Genomic DNA, 17221 nt, shown 5'->3' with positions numbered 1-17221 from the left:
TGGCTATTCTATTGTTCTCAGCTGCAATACAATACGTATTGCAGCTGAGAACAATAGAATAGCCATGGCTAGCCATGGCCAAAGGAGCAAAGATGAAACTTGCTCCTACTGTATATTGGGCATACAGTATAGAGGATTTGCCAGCATGAGCCAGAATCTCTCTGGGGCATCATGTGACCCCCAACTGGCACACTAGCCAGCATGAGCTAGAATCTCTCTGGTGCATCATGTGACCCCCAACTGCCAAACTAGCCAGCATGAGCCAGAATCTCTCTGGGGCATGATGTGACCCCCAACTGTCACACTAGCCAGCATGAACCAGAATCTTTCTGGGGCATCATTTGACCTCCAACTGTCACACTAGCCAGCATGAACCAGAATCTTTCTGGGACATCATGTGACCTCCAACTGTCACACTAGCCAGAAGAGGACATGTTAGATCCACCCAAGGTTGTGCATTATTGTAGCACGGTAGTCCACATAGATACAATGGCACTCTACATAGTTGGGGTATTGCATGTTGTTTGAATATTTTTGTGTTTTTTATTGTTATTTACTCTTTTTTTGCATTTAAAAAGAAAGTACATTAGGGAGTAAAGAAAAAAAGAAAAAAAATTACAAATGTATATAGAAAGGATTCAGTCACCTTATATAAAGCTCGAGAGAAAACATTTGCCTACATGAGTCTACAGTTATGTCAGTACATGGGACTCGGGGACTTATTCCGATATGTATGCAATGTCGATGTTCACAAAACTGAGCAATTATTCAAAATGGACCCTGCTGGAAAACACACCCAGGCACCTTAGTGAGGATTCATTGCAGAGTGATTGACAGAACACAGTCATATACTCATATACACTACACAAAATGCAATGGGGATTCCTAGCAATTGGTGCTCACAATTTACAACACACAAAAGGAAAATATAATAATAATTCACAATGCACAAGATCATTCATATATTTAAACACCCAAAAGGACATCTATGCGCACCTCTACCTATCAAAATAAGGAGCAGACTCGCTTGGGCTTGCTTTTCATAATAATGGTACAAGTAAAATAAATTGCAAATAGTATAAAACTTTTTCAACACAAAAAAGTATATGTTAGGATCCAGGGAGTGAACCCCGCAGCTGTGACCGCTGTTTAGAACAGGCACGTGAGACCCTACTCTCCCTCAGAACAGCCAGATCCTGCTGTGCTAGGTTTCACCTATAGCAGCCAGGTTCAAAGGGGCAAATTAGGTCTGCCCCAACTCCAGTGCCGCCAGGTCTTATGTGGGGCAAGGATCTGTAATTGCCTGAGAGCAGGCAAGAGGAGATCTAACTAAAGGAACTACCTACAAAAAAGTCACAAAACAATCTGCGACCTTGTAACAAAACAGAATAAACAGCGAACTTGTTGCACAACTGAAGATACCACGACCTAATTGCAAACACAATAATATGCGACCTCGTTGCAAACACAAGATTGTGCACCACACAATCTCATGGGGATCTAGACCCCTAAACACACAATATAATACACCACGCCAATATACAATAATAATACACCGCACTAAAAAGGGACGGCGACAACCCATAGAATAGGGAGACACAGACTCCTGAAAGTAGCTGACAGAAGTCGTCCGCAGGTGGCCACGGTGAGGTACCACAGAACGACGTGGAAGGGCGATGACCGGCAGGCAATGCTCCAGGAGGAACAAACCTGCAGCACAAACAGCTGCTATCACCGGTGTCTGCTCTCAGGCCTGGCTTCCTTAAAAGGAAGTCCCTGGCCAGTGAGAAGCAGCCCAACAGACCAGCCCTCCAGCTCTAATGTATTCATCTGGTGCTGGGTGTCCATACAGGGGCCCAGGACTAAAAAGTCATGCTGCCCAGTGTCCTCCGGTTGCTAGGCAACGGGATGGAAAGCTCCCCTGGCGGCGGAAGTGACGTGCCAGGCCGGATCCAACTTCAGCCACGATCTCCCAGGGGGACCCACCAGCGCCTGCAGGTATTGGATGCCGGGGAACCACAGCGGCAGCCCGGATTCTGACAGTATATATAACCTTGCTCCCCTTCAAATCAGTAAATTGGAAGATTTAAAATGGCAAACTTTATTCTAAATGTATAAATAAGGAATATAATACTAGTAACAGTAGCATAAAATAGGTGAACAATTATTAAGTACTGGAAAACAGACAGGCTGCGCTAGTCCTTAGAGATGTTTTCAAATCACAATAGTAGTACGGTGCAGCTTCTCTAATAAACCGATCCCACGGATAGAATTTTGTATGCAAAAGAATAAGAGACAATGAGCAGTATATTCAGGTAAAATTTATAAAGAAATAGCAGCTCACGTACATATTAGGTAAAAGATAAACAGCCTGCCAGCATGTATACACAAGGAGCAGCAGGTGGATGTCTCTTCTAAGTACTTTTAATAATTATGGGGCCTATACATGGGGCAATTTCAGAGCATTTTTTAACGATCTCACTAGATTGCTTAGAAAATGCCCTTACATCTGCCCCATGTGTCGCTATCGCCTGATGATTAATATCCAGCATGCTGGCTAAATCTAGTTAATCCAGGGTTGCCTACCCTCCCGGAATGGCCAGGAGGCTCCCGAATATCAGGTCCCCCTATCATTAGAAGAGAGAAGAACAGGTAATACAGTATACAGTACAATACATTTTTACTGCATCCAATAAAATCTAATACTACATTAAGTACAGAGAGGTATAGACTTGGTTTGTAGTAAATATTAATATAAGTATACAAGTATATATACTGTACTGCAACTTGCTGCATTTTTCTTAGAGCACTGTGACTCAGCTCATATACATTGTGTGCGATGTATTTGCCTCTTATCAAACGGTTTCTTTCTGTAAACAAATCATTGAAATGTTGGGGAGAGGTAGCAAACCAGTTTCCCGACAGCAGTAGTTCTGCCTGTATAAGACCAACCCCTCCCAACTAATGATCAACCAGAAACACACCTTCACATGTTATGCATGACTGACAAACATATAGACTGACACGTACTTAATAGTATATGAATATCATGGTAATAATATATTTAACAATGACGTAACTTCTATTGGTGCAGCTGCTATGGGGCCCTCTTCTGAGGGGGCCCCATCTTCCCTGTGTAAGTTACATGTGTTATATACATGTATCACCATTGTCATACCCTCCAACATGACCCATTCCATTAGGTACAAAATGCTCTGTTTCTGGACTTCCGTGCCAGTGGCAGTTGCAGATGTGATCCTGCAGCACAGTTCAATATTCAAAAAGGGGAGCCACACCTACTGCCACCCAAACATCACTGTCTTGGACTCACTGACAGTTGATGTAACCCCCCTCTTTGAATTTTGGACTGTGCTGGAGCCCCACCCGAAAAGAGCATTTGGTACCTAATGGAATGGGTCATGTTGGAGGGTATGCATTGGCTGGTATATAGGAGCCCTTACATACTTTCGCAAAGAGGCCTACAAACCGTGACACCCCTAATGTTAACTCTATTAACACCCACATACACTAGTCTGACTGATCCTAAGGACGAGTCGGACCCAATTCCCCTTGGAGCTCCCCCAGCCGGTCCCCGGAAGTGTTCATGTGTGATTTGGCACTTGATGTGCCATTTTTACATGCAATAAATCTTGAAAAAGTCTTTGGTTGTCAAGGAGACGAAACACATCATCACTTCCGTCAACGCTGCTTCCAGAAATTCCGTCCACTCGCTGGAAGCAGACTTCCGCCCCGGCTCTGGTCTGATGCTCTGCCTATCAACTTCCTTCTCCATGCCATCTGCGTCTGCATGACGGATCCACAGAGGAACAGTCAAATGTCACCACCAACATCCCCACAGTGTGGCATGCAGTGGCTTCCCTGTGAAGGGTGAGCATTGCCTCTGTTTTTTCCTGCTGCTACAGATAAAGAAACCCACATCCCTACAGCAAGCCTGCTTTATTAATTACTGATGCCAGCAAGATTCTTCAGTGTCAAGGTGCAGACACATCAACGGGATAAGGACTGCAATAATTGTAAGGTATACTCTGTAAGCTTATAAACATATTGACAGATTGCTGCTATTTTAAAACCTTACCACTCCAGGGGCCAGATGTACTAAGAGTGAAAAGTGATAAAATAGAGTGTGATAAACCACCAGCCAATCAGCTCCTACCTGCCATGTCCCAGGCAGGGTTTGAAAAATAACAGGTACGACCTGATTGGCTGGTTGTTTATCACTTTCCATTTTATCACTTTTCAAGGCTTAGTACATCTCACCCCAGACCACAGCCACAAGCACCAGTTTTTCTGCTAACCTTTGAGACATTTATCTGGATAATATAGGCGGTTTTATCACCTGACTGATTCTCTAATCAATTTCTCAGCTGGGACGTCACGCTAGCTAACTAATCTATTTATATCCATCCAAACTTGAATAATACTATTGTGGATGAGACATTATCAGCCAATTGAAAACATAATTGGTAGATATGTGTCTATAATTGTGTGTGTGTATATATATATATATATATATATATATATATATATATATATATTCTTTATTAGTATTATATTTTATGTTTTTGTATACTTAATGTATTTTTATGATATTCTTATGAAAAATGTTATTACCATACCCATGTTTCTTGCATCTACATCAGGCATTCCCAAACACGGTCCTCAAGGCACACCAACAGTGCAGGTTTTGTAGATATCCAGGCTTGAGCACAGGTGACTTCATTAGTATCTGAGGGATTCTGATTAAACCAACTGTGCTGAAGACTGGATATCACTAAAACCTGCACTGTTGGTGTGCCTTGAGGACCGTGGTTGGGAATGCCTGATCTACATGATCAGCGTGAGGTTCTTAAATACAAATTGTACAGCCCATCGGCACCGTGTATTATGCTTGTTTTTTGTTTACTCTTCATCCTGTTCAGTCTTGGCAAACTCAAATGCACATGCAGCATATGGGTTTAGAACATACCTGTAGTTGCCTCCCTTTCTGCATACTGCAGGAGACTCCCTGAAATAGCAGCAACCTCCCTCTCTCCCTCATTAGTGTAGCAATCTCCCTCATCATCTAAATTTGGATATAAGTCATTTAAAAAAAATCCTTTCATATGTAGCAGTACACACCCACGCTTCTAGGTGCAACGTTCACAATCTCTTTTCCCAATCTCTCCGTATATATGGACATGCCCTTTGGGGGAGCAACTATACTAACTATAATCTCCCTGAAACTAGTTTTAAAAAGTAGGCAAGTATGGTTTAGATCTATATTTATTTTTCCTATTTATTTTTCATTTATATATTTTCCCAACAGCGCAGGGATCACAGTGTGGTTAGTTCCTAATAGAGATGAGCGTGCTCGGATTACTGAACGGCAGGGATCCGAACTGCGATCCGAGCACCGTTTGGTGTTTCCCGTCAAGCTCGGATAGTGCCATTTATACTATACAGTATTTAGTCTTTGGATTTTTGAGACCCATGTGCATTATTTTACATTTTTTAGCATTAAACTGTAGTTGCCATGCTCTTGACCATTCCTCTAATCTACCTATCATCAATCATTTGTTTTACCCCTCCTGGTGTGTCTACCCTGTTGCATACCTTTGTGTCATCTGCAAAAAATGCACATTTTACCCTCAATTCCATTTGCAATATCACCAATAAAGACATTAAAAAGCACTGGTCCATGTACAGATCCCTGGGGTACTCCACTGGTAAACTATCACTCCTGTGATCCCACTCTCTGTTGTCTGTCTCCTCGCACCCACTGCAGTTATGCTCATGCTGTTTTGTTCCAACAAATAAATAAACCCATTTGTGTGCTTTTATTAATACACTGTTTCTAGAGTTACCATACTCTTTGGCTTTTAATTTTAAATTAAACTCCTTTCCCTTGCAGCTCCCATTCCATGATCTATGTAGATCGATCCTACCTTAAGTCCTTTGGCAATGGTGTGTGCTGTTTTCTTTGATGTCAAAAACTACAACCAAAACTACCAGCAAGAAGGGAAAGTACCAGCAGGGCCCAGGACTACAGCTCTTTGGAACAAATGAGACTGGGGACAGTTAGCCGGCATGCAAGGGGAAGGTTCAGACTGATTTATAGAAGGACGGGATCCCGGTGGTCAGTATACAAACATTGTAATTCCACCTGCCAGTATGCCAACAGGAGGGTCCCAAAAAAGCCCCCATGCGGGCTCAATTGCTTGCTGCACTGGCATGGACTACAGCCCATAGAAGCCGAATTGGGTGGTTCGGCAAGGCAGGGTGGTTGAGCATACCGCTTAATTCATGACTGGATATGTCGTTTTATTCATTCCAAAATATATGCACAATGTGGCAGAAGCTAATTAAGGATTAACTCAAGCTAGATGTGATTAATACCTTGGCGATTATTATTATTTTTTACTGTGTATGTATTATATTTATCTTGATAGATTTCTTATAATAAAAAATAAATACAATTATATATCAACACAGTGCGCTCTCTCCACCGATTATGAGGCTGTTGCAGAGTCTGCAAAGTGAGTGTAAAGTACTTGGAATGCAGGAAGGATAGGTTTCTGAGCATATGCCATACATACCCAGAGATGTGCCCACCTCTGCATTGGCAGAATATGCACATGGTCTTCATTATCACTAGTATATACTGTCACCTATTATAGAGCAGGTGTAATAAGATGTGCCACTTGACAGGGCTATACAGTATGTGCTTGTATCGGAGACATTTACAGTATGCACATTACCACTTTAGCGATACCAAAATTCTATATACATATTTTTTTCTTTAAAAACAGCTTAGGTGTGGATTTCCTATAGATTTAGATGTATGGAAGTTTTCGTGCTACTGTATGTGGCATTATTGGAAAAAGCGGTAGGGGTTTTGGTATCTTGAGTTGGGTACACACTTGGCGATATATCCATTAGCGATATCATGTTCATATTGCCCAGGGTCAATATCATTAATGATGCATGCGGCTGCAGGTCGTTAATGCACAACTCCCCCCAAATCATCTGTATATGCAGCACAATCTGACAAGATCTTAAGTTACTGAGGGGTAGACTTATTAAGCTCGGTGAAGTGATAAACTGTCTGTTTTTTATCACTGGCCAATCAGCTGCTACCTGGGAAGTTACAGGCTTGGTTTGAAACATGACAGGTAGGAGCTGATTGGCCGGTGATAAAAACCAGACAGTTTATCGCTTCACCGAGCTTAATAAATCTACCCCTGTGTGCACAGTGTCGGTGATGGTCACTGACCGAAATCGGTCAGTGTGTACAGTATGCACTATATATTCCCACGGCCGCCAATATAGTTTTAATTGCCAAGTATGTACCCAGCAGTATTCATATTGTACATGTTATTTAGTATGGTATTTGGTCAGTCACAGCAATTTCTGCCCCAGTGGAACTTAAAATCTATATTCCGACCCATGCTCTGTGATCAAGAAGGTTTGTCCAGAAGTTGACTTGAAGTGCAGATTTTATTAAAGAAAACTGTATACAGGAGATCGAAAATAAACTGTAGTCAATATGATAAGGTAGCAATCTCTCCTGGGCTAAATACTATATGGCAATATGATGCTCCAATAACAGTGGGAGACTTAAGGCCCTAATACACCAGACCGTAAGGTATTTTTTGTTATAAACCAGTTAGCCTAAAAGTATGTTTTTAGGATTATGGGAGGAAATCAGAGCACCCAAAGGATTCTCACCCAAATACAGGAGAGAACAAACAAACTCTACAGTGTTATCTTCTTGGTTGGATTCAGATCTAAGACCTCAGTGCTGGGAGGAAGTCATGCCAACTATTATCAGATTAGCTTTCCTATTTATTGTATAGAAGTGCACTCATTGGCTCCTAGTACAGGATTTCACCAGAATTGGATCAATACTTAAAAATATTTATTACATTACAACAACCTTCAAAAATGAAGTGCTTTGGGTGAAATCACAAATAGAAAACTTTACCGATCCAAAGTCTTCTAATACAAAAACAGGTACAAAGTAGGCCAATCACATTTTAGGCACTGGTGATTTTGAATCAAGGCCATAATCAGCAGCTTCTACGCTATTCTGAGAGTACAGTTTGAAGAAGTTTAAGAAATCTTCTGGTGAAGTATAGATCTCCTTCACGGCTGGGTCCTGCATCATGAGCTTGTGCCAGGCATAGAGGTGAGGGGCCTTCTCCAAATATCTACACAAGGAGGAAAAACAAAGTGTAAGTAACTTTGTCCATACAGCTCAACCCGATGTTTTTAAAAAAATATATGGCTCCCGAGGCATTTTCCCCCAATAGAAACGGCCCTTGGCCCCAAAAAGGTTCCCCACCCCTGCTCTAGTGAGTCCTCTAGCGTTTGGTATGTGCAGGAAGGAACCTCTTCCACTGTCAGAGAGAGGTGTGATGCTGTGGGGCGGAGCGTGGCACAATCCAGAGGCGTAACTACTTTTTTTGCGCCCCCCCGCCGGACATTTTGGGCGCCCCCCCCCCCCCGAAATATTAACCCCCTACTTACCCATCCCCATTGCCGCCGGCGCTTCTACCTCTAACCCGACACGCAGATCTGTGTCCGGTGACGGGCAGTCCCCGGCTCCGGCTGCAGTGCTAATATAATAACAGACACTCGGAAAATGGCTGCCCCCATACAGCATTATGGGGGCAGCCATTTTCCGAGTGTCTCTTATTATATTAGCACTGCAGCCGGAGCCGGGGACTGCCCGTCACCCGACACATATCTGCGTGTCGGGTTAGAGGCAGCGGCGCCGGTGGCAATGGGGTAAGGAGGGGGAGGGCAGGAGTCGGGAGCCGGGACCAGGTGGTAACTATAGTCCCGCAGACCCCCCAGGCGCCCACACCTGCCTAGCGCCTCCCCGCCACCGCGGGGGCTGCGGGACTATAGTTACGCCACTGGCACAATCTCACTGCCGCTTATATGGGATAGGGTCGGTTGGTCGACCAAAAGATGGTCGACAGTCATTAGGTCAACACCACTAGGTCCATATACTGCAAGGTCGACATGGGTCTAGGTTGACAAGGGACAAGGTCGACAGGGGTTTTTTCACTGTTTTTTTGAGCCGACATGTACCAAAAGGCGGTAATTCATGCCCTACCATCCACTAGGGCGTGGTGAAAGAACAAAATAGTGTGCCGAGCGCGGCAGGGCACCGTGCCCGAAGCATAGCGAGCGCAGCGAGCCATTCGAGGGGACACGGTGCACGTAATCCGGTGTCCATGTCGACATTCGGGTAAAAAAACAGTGCAAAACCCCATGTCGACCTTTTGACTGTCGACCTAGACCATGTCAACCTAGTGGCGTCGACCATCTTTAGGTCAACCCAATGATCCCATTCCTCTTATACCGGAGAGTATCAGACTGCACAGCTTTGCAGTCTGTCACAACCACGAGCGCGAGTTACTGCCAAGTACCCAGCGCATTACCTATAATTACCTAGGATCTGCTGCATAGTCTCTGGCATTATTTAGGAAAAGAGAAAAGATATGTCCTTACAAGGTGCACCGAAGAAAATAATAAAATTTAACTTGTATTATGTATAGGATAAAAGGCTGCGAAAAATATATAAAAAACACAATACTGACATACAAAGGTGGGGTTATACACAATTAAAACTAAGGTGGCAGGCAGATGTTGCTAACAATATTTTGTGTGATAAATGGTGTTTTGGTGTGTCACTTTTTAACAGTTGATGGCTACACCGTTTCTATGCAGAAATGTGGGTCTGCAGAACCCACACGTTGCTGCAAGATTTAGGAGGTGCCAAGAAAGGGAGTGGGTCAAGTAACCTCTTAAAACTCCGCGTATTTATAGTACTGCAATTTAAGTGGAAAAAAATGAGCGCTAGTTGGAATGAGAGTATTATTTAAAAGAAGTAAGAATGGTGTTTAAAAGAGTAAAGAGAAGACACAGGAAGAGGGAGAAGAGAATAAGAAGAAGAAGGTAAAAGAATGCAACGGCACCTGAAAAGAAAAAAAGGTTAATGAAAAAATGCTTACGCTCCTTTGCAGGAGTGTTTAGTATAGGAAGTCCGTGGGGAGCCCTGTCTCTTGCCCTACCTCTACCAAACTCATGCGTTCAGGCTGCAGCGAGTATGGAGCTGGCGGCGGTGATGGTATGAGCCGCGTCTATGTGCGCTCCGTTGCTGCAGCGCGTCAGCGTGTCGCGGCGTGCTTGGATGGAATTCTTTGCCGGACTTGAGCAGGGTGGCGGGGTGCAGACGGCCGGGTCTCCTCTTCTCCACGGGCAGCAGGAGGTACTGGGCAGGATGCCTCTAGTTTCTCTCAAATAGGGGCGTGCACTGTATATCCGATGGTCACTCTGAGGAAGCTAATCTGCGAAGCGCGGCACGCAACAATCTGCCTGCGCACCGCTAGCCGGCACGGCTAGCGGTGCGCAGGCAGATTGTTGCTATTTATTATTTTTCTTATATGCATTTTGATTGACTGTGTGCCCACTTAGCAGCTTTGTCTTACCAGTCCTTTTAAGGGCTGAGACCTGTCTGCAATTGTGCTCTTTATTTAACTCTATGTGCAGACTTAATATCGCACACTGAGGGAGCACCTGTATCTGACACCCTCACAGGGTGGATATCCTTGCCTGCTAATAGGCATAGGAATACCCTTAATATCTGCAGAGTGACCATCGGATATACAGTGCACGCCCCTATTTGAGAGAAACTAGAGGCATCCTGCCCAGTACCTCAAGGGTGCATTTATATACGTGCATCTTATTTAATTGCAGTACTATAAATACGCAGAGTTTTAAGAGGTTACTTGACCCACTCCCTTTCTTGGCACCCCCTAAATCTTGCAGCAACGTGTGGGTTCTGCAGACCCACATTTCTGCATAGAAACGGTGTAGCCATCAACTGTTAAAAAGGGACACACCAAAACACCATTTATCACACAAAATATTGTTAGCAACATCTGCCTGCCACCTTAGTTTTAATTGTGTATAACCCCACCTTTGTATGTCAGTATTGTGTTTTTTATATATTTTTCGCAGCCTTTTATCCTATACATAATAAAAGTTAAATTTTATTCTTTTCTTCGGGGCACCTTGTAATGACATATCTTTTCTCTTTTCCTAAATATTGTCTCCAATCCGTGTCCTATGGTAGCACACCCCTATCAAGAGATATCGATATCCTAATATTCAGACCAAGGGGTCCTTCATCTAACTTATAGCAGTCTTGTGCAACTGACCCAACCCAAACCCCCTTCTAGTCTCTGGCATTGCCTTGCTGCGTGTGTGCAGAATCTCCTGCAGCTGCAGAACCTCTTATATTATTATTTTTCTACAACTGTTATCTTGTATTAATAAACCAAACTCCTGATTAAATTCTTCTGTGTGGATTAACATCACCAAAACACTGCAACACTGCCAACATTAGGCACAAGAGAATGGTTTTAAATTCTGCAGCACAGAGCATTTATAAGAGTGGCATGTAAGTTTTGGGAATGGATCATGAGCTACAGTATTTCATGCGGCACATGACTGTGGCCAAGCAAATAGCATCAGCAGGTCATTCAGAACAAGGCCCAATCCAGACGCAGCTCCACTAGTGCTTGTGTGGGTGCAAAAGGACAGGAGCTGTGTGTTTGCTCACAAGACCGAGGGTGACATTCTATGGGATGAGATGTGTGTTTTTTGGCGAATATTAGTAAAAAAAATGGCGACATCGCATTTTTCCTTGAAATCGCATACTTAATAGGATGCGCTAAGGGACGGATATCGCATATTATGTGCGATAACTCATGCGGACCGAAAGTGTGGGAAAAAAATCGCATTTTTATCGCATCCAGATGTTTTCGTACAGAAAAGTATATAAATCGCTTATTTAATGGGATGCGTTTTCGTAAATCGCACTTTTAAGGTGTCTAAGGTGCACTTTTTTCAGACCAGGTTTTGTTGGGCGATTTGGCCCAGAACTCACTTTGGTCAAGTGCACAAATGGTTGATTTCAACACAGGTGCACTCAATTTCACTCAGAAACACCCCTACATAAACCCCAACATCATTAAGGATACCTGTGAGGGTTTGAGACATGGAGATTTTGCAGAGTGGTTTGGAGTTGCTGATTTGTGATGTGGCCCATTTGGAGGAGCTGCGCAGGAGGGAGGAAGCTGCGCACCAGATCCAGGTAGCCCCCCGACTACTGCGTACCCCACGTATGTATCGTGCTCGGCTGTACCTGGACTCCCTCTCGGATCAACAGGTTGTGGGGATGTTTAGGCTGAACCGCAATAACCTGTTGGACTTACATGAGCAGGTGAGAGATGATTTGGACCCTTTCGAGGGAGGCAACTATGCAGTGTCTGGGCTGCAGAAATTCATGTGTACCCTCTACTATTTGGCCACAGGCTCCACTCAGTCTGTGACCTCATCTCATGGTCCTTGGGGGTATCACAGCCCACTTTCTCTAAGCATTTTTCTCAAGTGTTACTTGATTTAAAGAAGTTGTGGCGCACATACATCAGATTCCCACGTTCTGAGTTGGAGTGGCAGAACCACAAGGTGGCTTTCTATAGACTATCAGCATTCCCTCACGTGCTGGGAGCTACAGACTGCACACACATTGGGATTAGGGCACCGCACGTGCGGGGATACGTCTATGTCAATCGGCGTGGGCGGCACTCTTTGAACGTACAGGTGGTATGTGATGCTCATCTCAAAATCCTAAGTGTAGTAGCAGGCTTCCCTGGGATCTGCCATGACGCCTATATTCTGAGGCACTCAGCCCTCTGCAACCGATTCAACCAACAACAAATGTACCCCTCCAACTCCATGCCAGTGTCTTCCTCCTCCTCACCTCCATCTTCCTCCACCTCTGACATGTGGCCCTCCTGCAGCTGCTCTGGGGTATGGAATAGGTCCTGGGTATAGGATGGGGATGCCAGCGTATCCTCCACCTCCTCCTGCTGGGGCCGGTCCGCCAGGGCCTGGTATGGGGCTGGTCCACCAGGGCCTGGTATGGGGCTGGCCTTGCTGTGGCCATGCTGCCTGCCACTCCCTGTAATGGAGGACGACCTCAGCAGTCCTCTGCTGCCTCTCCCACTGGCTCCTCTTGGCTGGCTGCTGCCACTGCTCCCTCTGCCACTGCTCACTCTGCTGCTCCTCACTCTGCCACCAACACCTCTTCCTCTGCTCACACTGCCACTGCTCCTCTCCATGCTCCTTACTTCCTATCAAAGAGTGAAATGGCGCCAGTGCCCCTTTATATAGGGGGTGTGATGCATGATGGAGGGGACAGAGGTGGGCCAATAGGTTAGGGGGTTCTTAGTCATGCGGAGACAGTCTTGTAAATAGCACTCCTGTTGGTCCAAAACTCGCACATGACCGGCGGAAGAAATCACACTTTTATGTGTCATAAAATCGCACCACTTTGCCGCAAATCGCACTACATCGCACTTTTCAGCCTCCAAATCGCATCCCATTAAATATGCGATTTATTACTAAAAAATGCGATTTCAGAAAGTGCGAACAGCGGCGATGTGGAGCGAGATAAAAAAATGCGCTTTTATCTCATACCATAGAATGTCACCCCAAGTGTTCTGAATTGAGTTCAGGTGATTTGTGTGTATTCTTACCCATCAACATCAGACATGCCCAGCCAGGGACAGATCATGTAGTCAATCATAGACACAGACTCTCCACTGAAGTAGCGAGTCTTCCTTTTAGCCAACAGCTGGGGGAAAAGGAAATCAAATACAAAGGTTAGTGAACTGGGAAATCTTAAACTTGGTATCAAGCCTAAAGAATATGATCCAATAAGGTGGAATAGTTGTCTGAAGCAACCACCTTCTAACTTAATTATCTAGCAATCTTTGAAATGACAAGAAGCCAACCGGATTATAATAGTCATTGGTGCTCGAAGCACATTGCATTAGGTTGTGTACCGCCAGGGGAAAAAAAAAATATATAAAAACATGCCGGCATCAGTCACCACCACTACCCCCACTCCACACACACACACACACACACACACACACACACACAAGCTGGGTTCCAACAACCCTACCCCCTCTACACACACACACACACACACACACACACACGACAGGTTAGGACACACCTAGATTCTGAAAGTTACAGTAAAAAGGACAAAAACTGAAACACACACTTATTTACAAACCAATAATCGGAGATGTCACTTATTACATAGTGTAGGACATATATGCTTTATGTATATTTTCTCATGATCCTGGCAATTACCAGGAAGATGTGTGCTAACCTTAGTCTTAACCAGATTGAGTAATTTGCCTTGAATGCACTTTTTTTTCTTCAGCAGAAAAATGGACGTTGTCCAGGTAAAAATCAATTACAGGCGATTTGTGATAAGAATGCCACTTTTATTGTTCCTATATATGCAAGGCCTAGATTTTTCACTTAATAGCCTGCTGTGTCTGTCTGAATGGCAAACCTGTTACATTACATACATCATTTTTAAATACGCACTCAATAAAAGCATACTGCCGGGGTGCTTTGAAATGTTAATATTTGAGTAAAACACTGCTATTCCATGTTTATAAAGAGTGTGGAGAGCTACCTCCTTCTTGATGTCCAAGGGTAACACATACATATGATTGGTTGCCCTGAGGAAGATCTGCGAAGCGTACACCGGCACCACTAACCATGCAGGTGTCTCCCATGTGCCGCCTCACTTGTCATCTGTGTTGTATATTAATCCTTCTAAGGACTCTAATGTGTTAATGTGTTGAATAACTGCTTTCATAAATACCTTAAAATTGTTGGGGTAGCAATACAATACGGTATATGAATCTGGGCGGTGATTCACTAACCCCATTTTGCGGAGCCACTGACAATTATTTCTGAAATCGTCCCTATATAATAAAGGAACTATTATTGCTGAATTAGCATGATATGAGCATAGATTATGTATTGTTAAGGTCACTTTGCATTGCTTGACTCAAGCCACTGACTAAAGCATACATTTATAATTCACAAGAGAAGCTGAGAATAGCAACATATTGACTCATTCGAGATGAATTAACAGTTAGTTACAAAACTGACACACAGCGACACAAACTACATCATTTGAATCAAGGTACAGAACTGACTCTTTGGTCTGTAGGATTTATTTCTTGTTTTGAAATTGACTACACACAAATTTCATTGTGTTTAAAAATCCATGTGAAAACATACCTTTCCTCCCACATAAATATTTGGATAAACAGTCATTATTGCAAAGGGAAGGATTTATAAGGATTCACATTGAATGATAGGATCAAACCATACACAAGGAGACAGACACATGGTGACCCCGCACATGCATTTTTGATATGCACTGTATTCACTTTTGTCGATGTTTTATGTTCTATGTAGCTTGTCATATTTCGCAGTTTTAATGTAAACCAAATAAAAGGTATATTTTAGGTATTTTTATTTTGGTGCACCACACAGTGACAAACTACTTCCTGTCCTACTCTAAATTCTACTTACCTTTGTCCGTGGTAGCACACCCCTGCATTGATATCAATAACTCTAAATACTATCTATACCTAGCAGCGGGTCACCCTGATGTAATCATCGAAACTCTCATGGTCTTGTGCGACGGACCCCCAAATCAATTCCGTCTTACATATATTTGTGGTCAGGATGCTGGCAGTCAGACTACCAAATACCAAAAGTGGGTTCCTGACAATAAGTATAGGGGTTAGGTTAAGGCTGTGGGAAGGGGGTAGTATTAAAATACTTATTGGGATTAGTCAGGAGCCACTGTCTTTATACCTAATTTTAAATGACATTTGTTTTTAATTATTATTTTTTTACCTCTTCAAAATTTGTAAATTTCTCCAGAAACTGCGCATTCAAATCGGAATCTTCATTATTCTTCTTTTCCAGCATAATCTTCAACAGCACAGGTGTAATCTGTACACAAATATATGTTAGAATAGGACAGATCACAGACGTGTGTTCTGGGTATTAAACCACAAAAGCAGACAATGTAAACCTGTGTGGGGGTGGGCAGAGGCGTAGGGAGGGCGGAGCATGAGCTCCGGGCGCCGAGACATGAAAGGGCGTCGGAGCCGTACTCCCCTCTCCCTCCCCCACCGTCTCCCTTTTTCAGCACACTCCAGTAATCAGGCAGCAGCAGCCCACCCTCACATCTATGGAGCTGGCGGTAGCGTTAGGGTTGGAGCAGTGCTTCCCCGCCAGCAGCAGTGGCTTTGCACTAACCCCCTAGCGGCTGTGCAGCAGTAACAGGGAGCAGAAGTGCTTCCAAATCATCAGAATCAGTGGCTGTGCACCAGTAACCTCTCGGTGCCTGAGGCATTGGAAGCTGGAAGAAGGAGTCAGCAGCGGCGTGCAGTAACCCCCCACGCGGCGCCATGCCAGTCAGCGGTAGGATGCTCATTTTTTTATTTTGTGGTGCAGCAGTGATAGTTGTCACAGTGTGTCCAGAAAGGGGACTAGGCAGGATGGATATTTGTATAAATGGATGCAGTTTGTGGTTGTGCATGTATGAGAGAGGTATTGTACTGTATGTAGTATACATGTTGGCAGTGTATGTATTGATGTATGTACGTTATGTATGTGTGTGTGTGTGTGTGTGTGTGTGTGTGTATTTATGGAGGCAGTGTATTTATGTATGTAAGCAGTATATGTTGTATAGTGTGTGTATGTGTGTGTGTATGTATGGAGGCAGTATATTGTATGTATGTACTGTATGAGGCAATGGATTTATGGATGGATGTACTGTATCTCCTGCATGCAGGGAAACCAGCAGGTGTGGACCCACATGGTGCCCATAGCCCGGGCACAGCCACATTGGCGCCCCTGTACATGCCTGTCAGCAGATCAGTTATCACAGAGATCTTTAGAAGTTTTTGGATGTCATTGTTGCCAATTGCTGTAGATTCAGCAGCAGGCTGATGTTTAATATATGTGCCTTTTTCCACTGTCACTGCATTTTATTCAAATGTGCTGTGTTGTGTCTCCCTTCCCTACCTCCCAAATCTCTCTATTCCCTCCCTGCAGCCCTTCATCTCTCTATCACCTCCCTGTCGCCCATTATCTTATTTTGTCACTAAGGGCGGGATGTATATCCTCTCCCTACTGTTCTGCTTCTCTCTATCCCCTCCCTACAGTTCTGCGCTTCTCTCTATCCTCTCCCTTCAGTTCTGCGTCTCTCTCTATCCTCTCCCTACAGTTCTGTGTCTCTCTCTAT

General features: G+C 44.0%; 1 protein-coding gene across 1 annotated transcript in view; it reads right to left on the bottom strand.

The window, feature by feature from the left end:
• Positions 1-7552: 7552 nt before the first annotated feature.
• LOC146009180 (glutathione S-transferase omega-1-like) overlaps positions 7553-17221 on the bottom strand; it is a 32833-nt gene continuing 23164 nt past the window's right edge. The window contains exons 4-6 of the mRNA XM_083149290.1: positions 15823-15921; positions 13620-13717; positions 7553-8210 (exon numbers count right to left, since the gene is read on the bottom strand). Coding sequence (XP_083005416.1) covers positions 8030-8210; positions 13620-13717; positions 15823-15921 — 378 coding nt within the window. The 3' untranslated portion in view covers positions 7553-8029. The remainder of the gene's footprint in view (positions 8211-13619; positions 13718-15822; positions 15922-17221) is intronic.

Source organism: Crinia signifera, chromosome 6 (assembly GCF_055691185.1).
Source record: "Crinia signifera chromosome 6, ASM5569118v1, whole genome shotgun sequence".
In the NCBI taxonomy this organism is placed as follows: Eukaryota; Metazoa; Chordata; class Amphibia; order Anura; family Myobatrachidae; genus Crinia; species Crinia signifera.
Note: the sequence above shows the minus strand (reverse complement) of the source record. Positions and strands in the feature narration are given on the sequence as shown.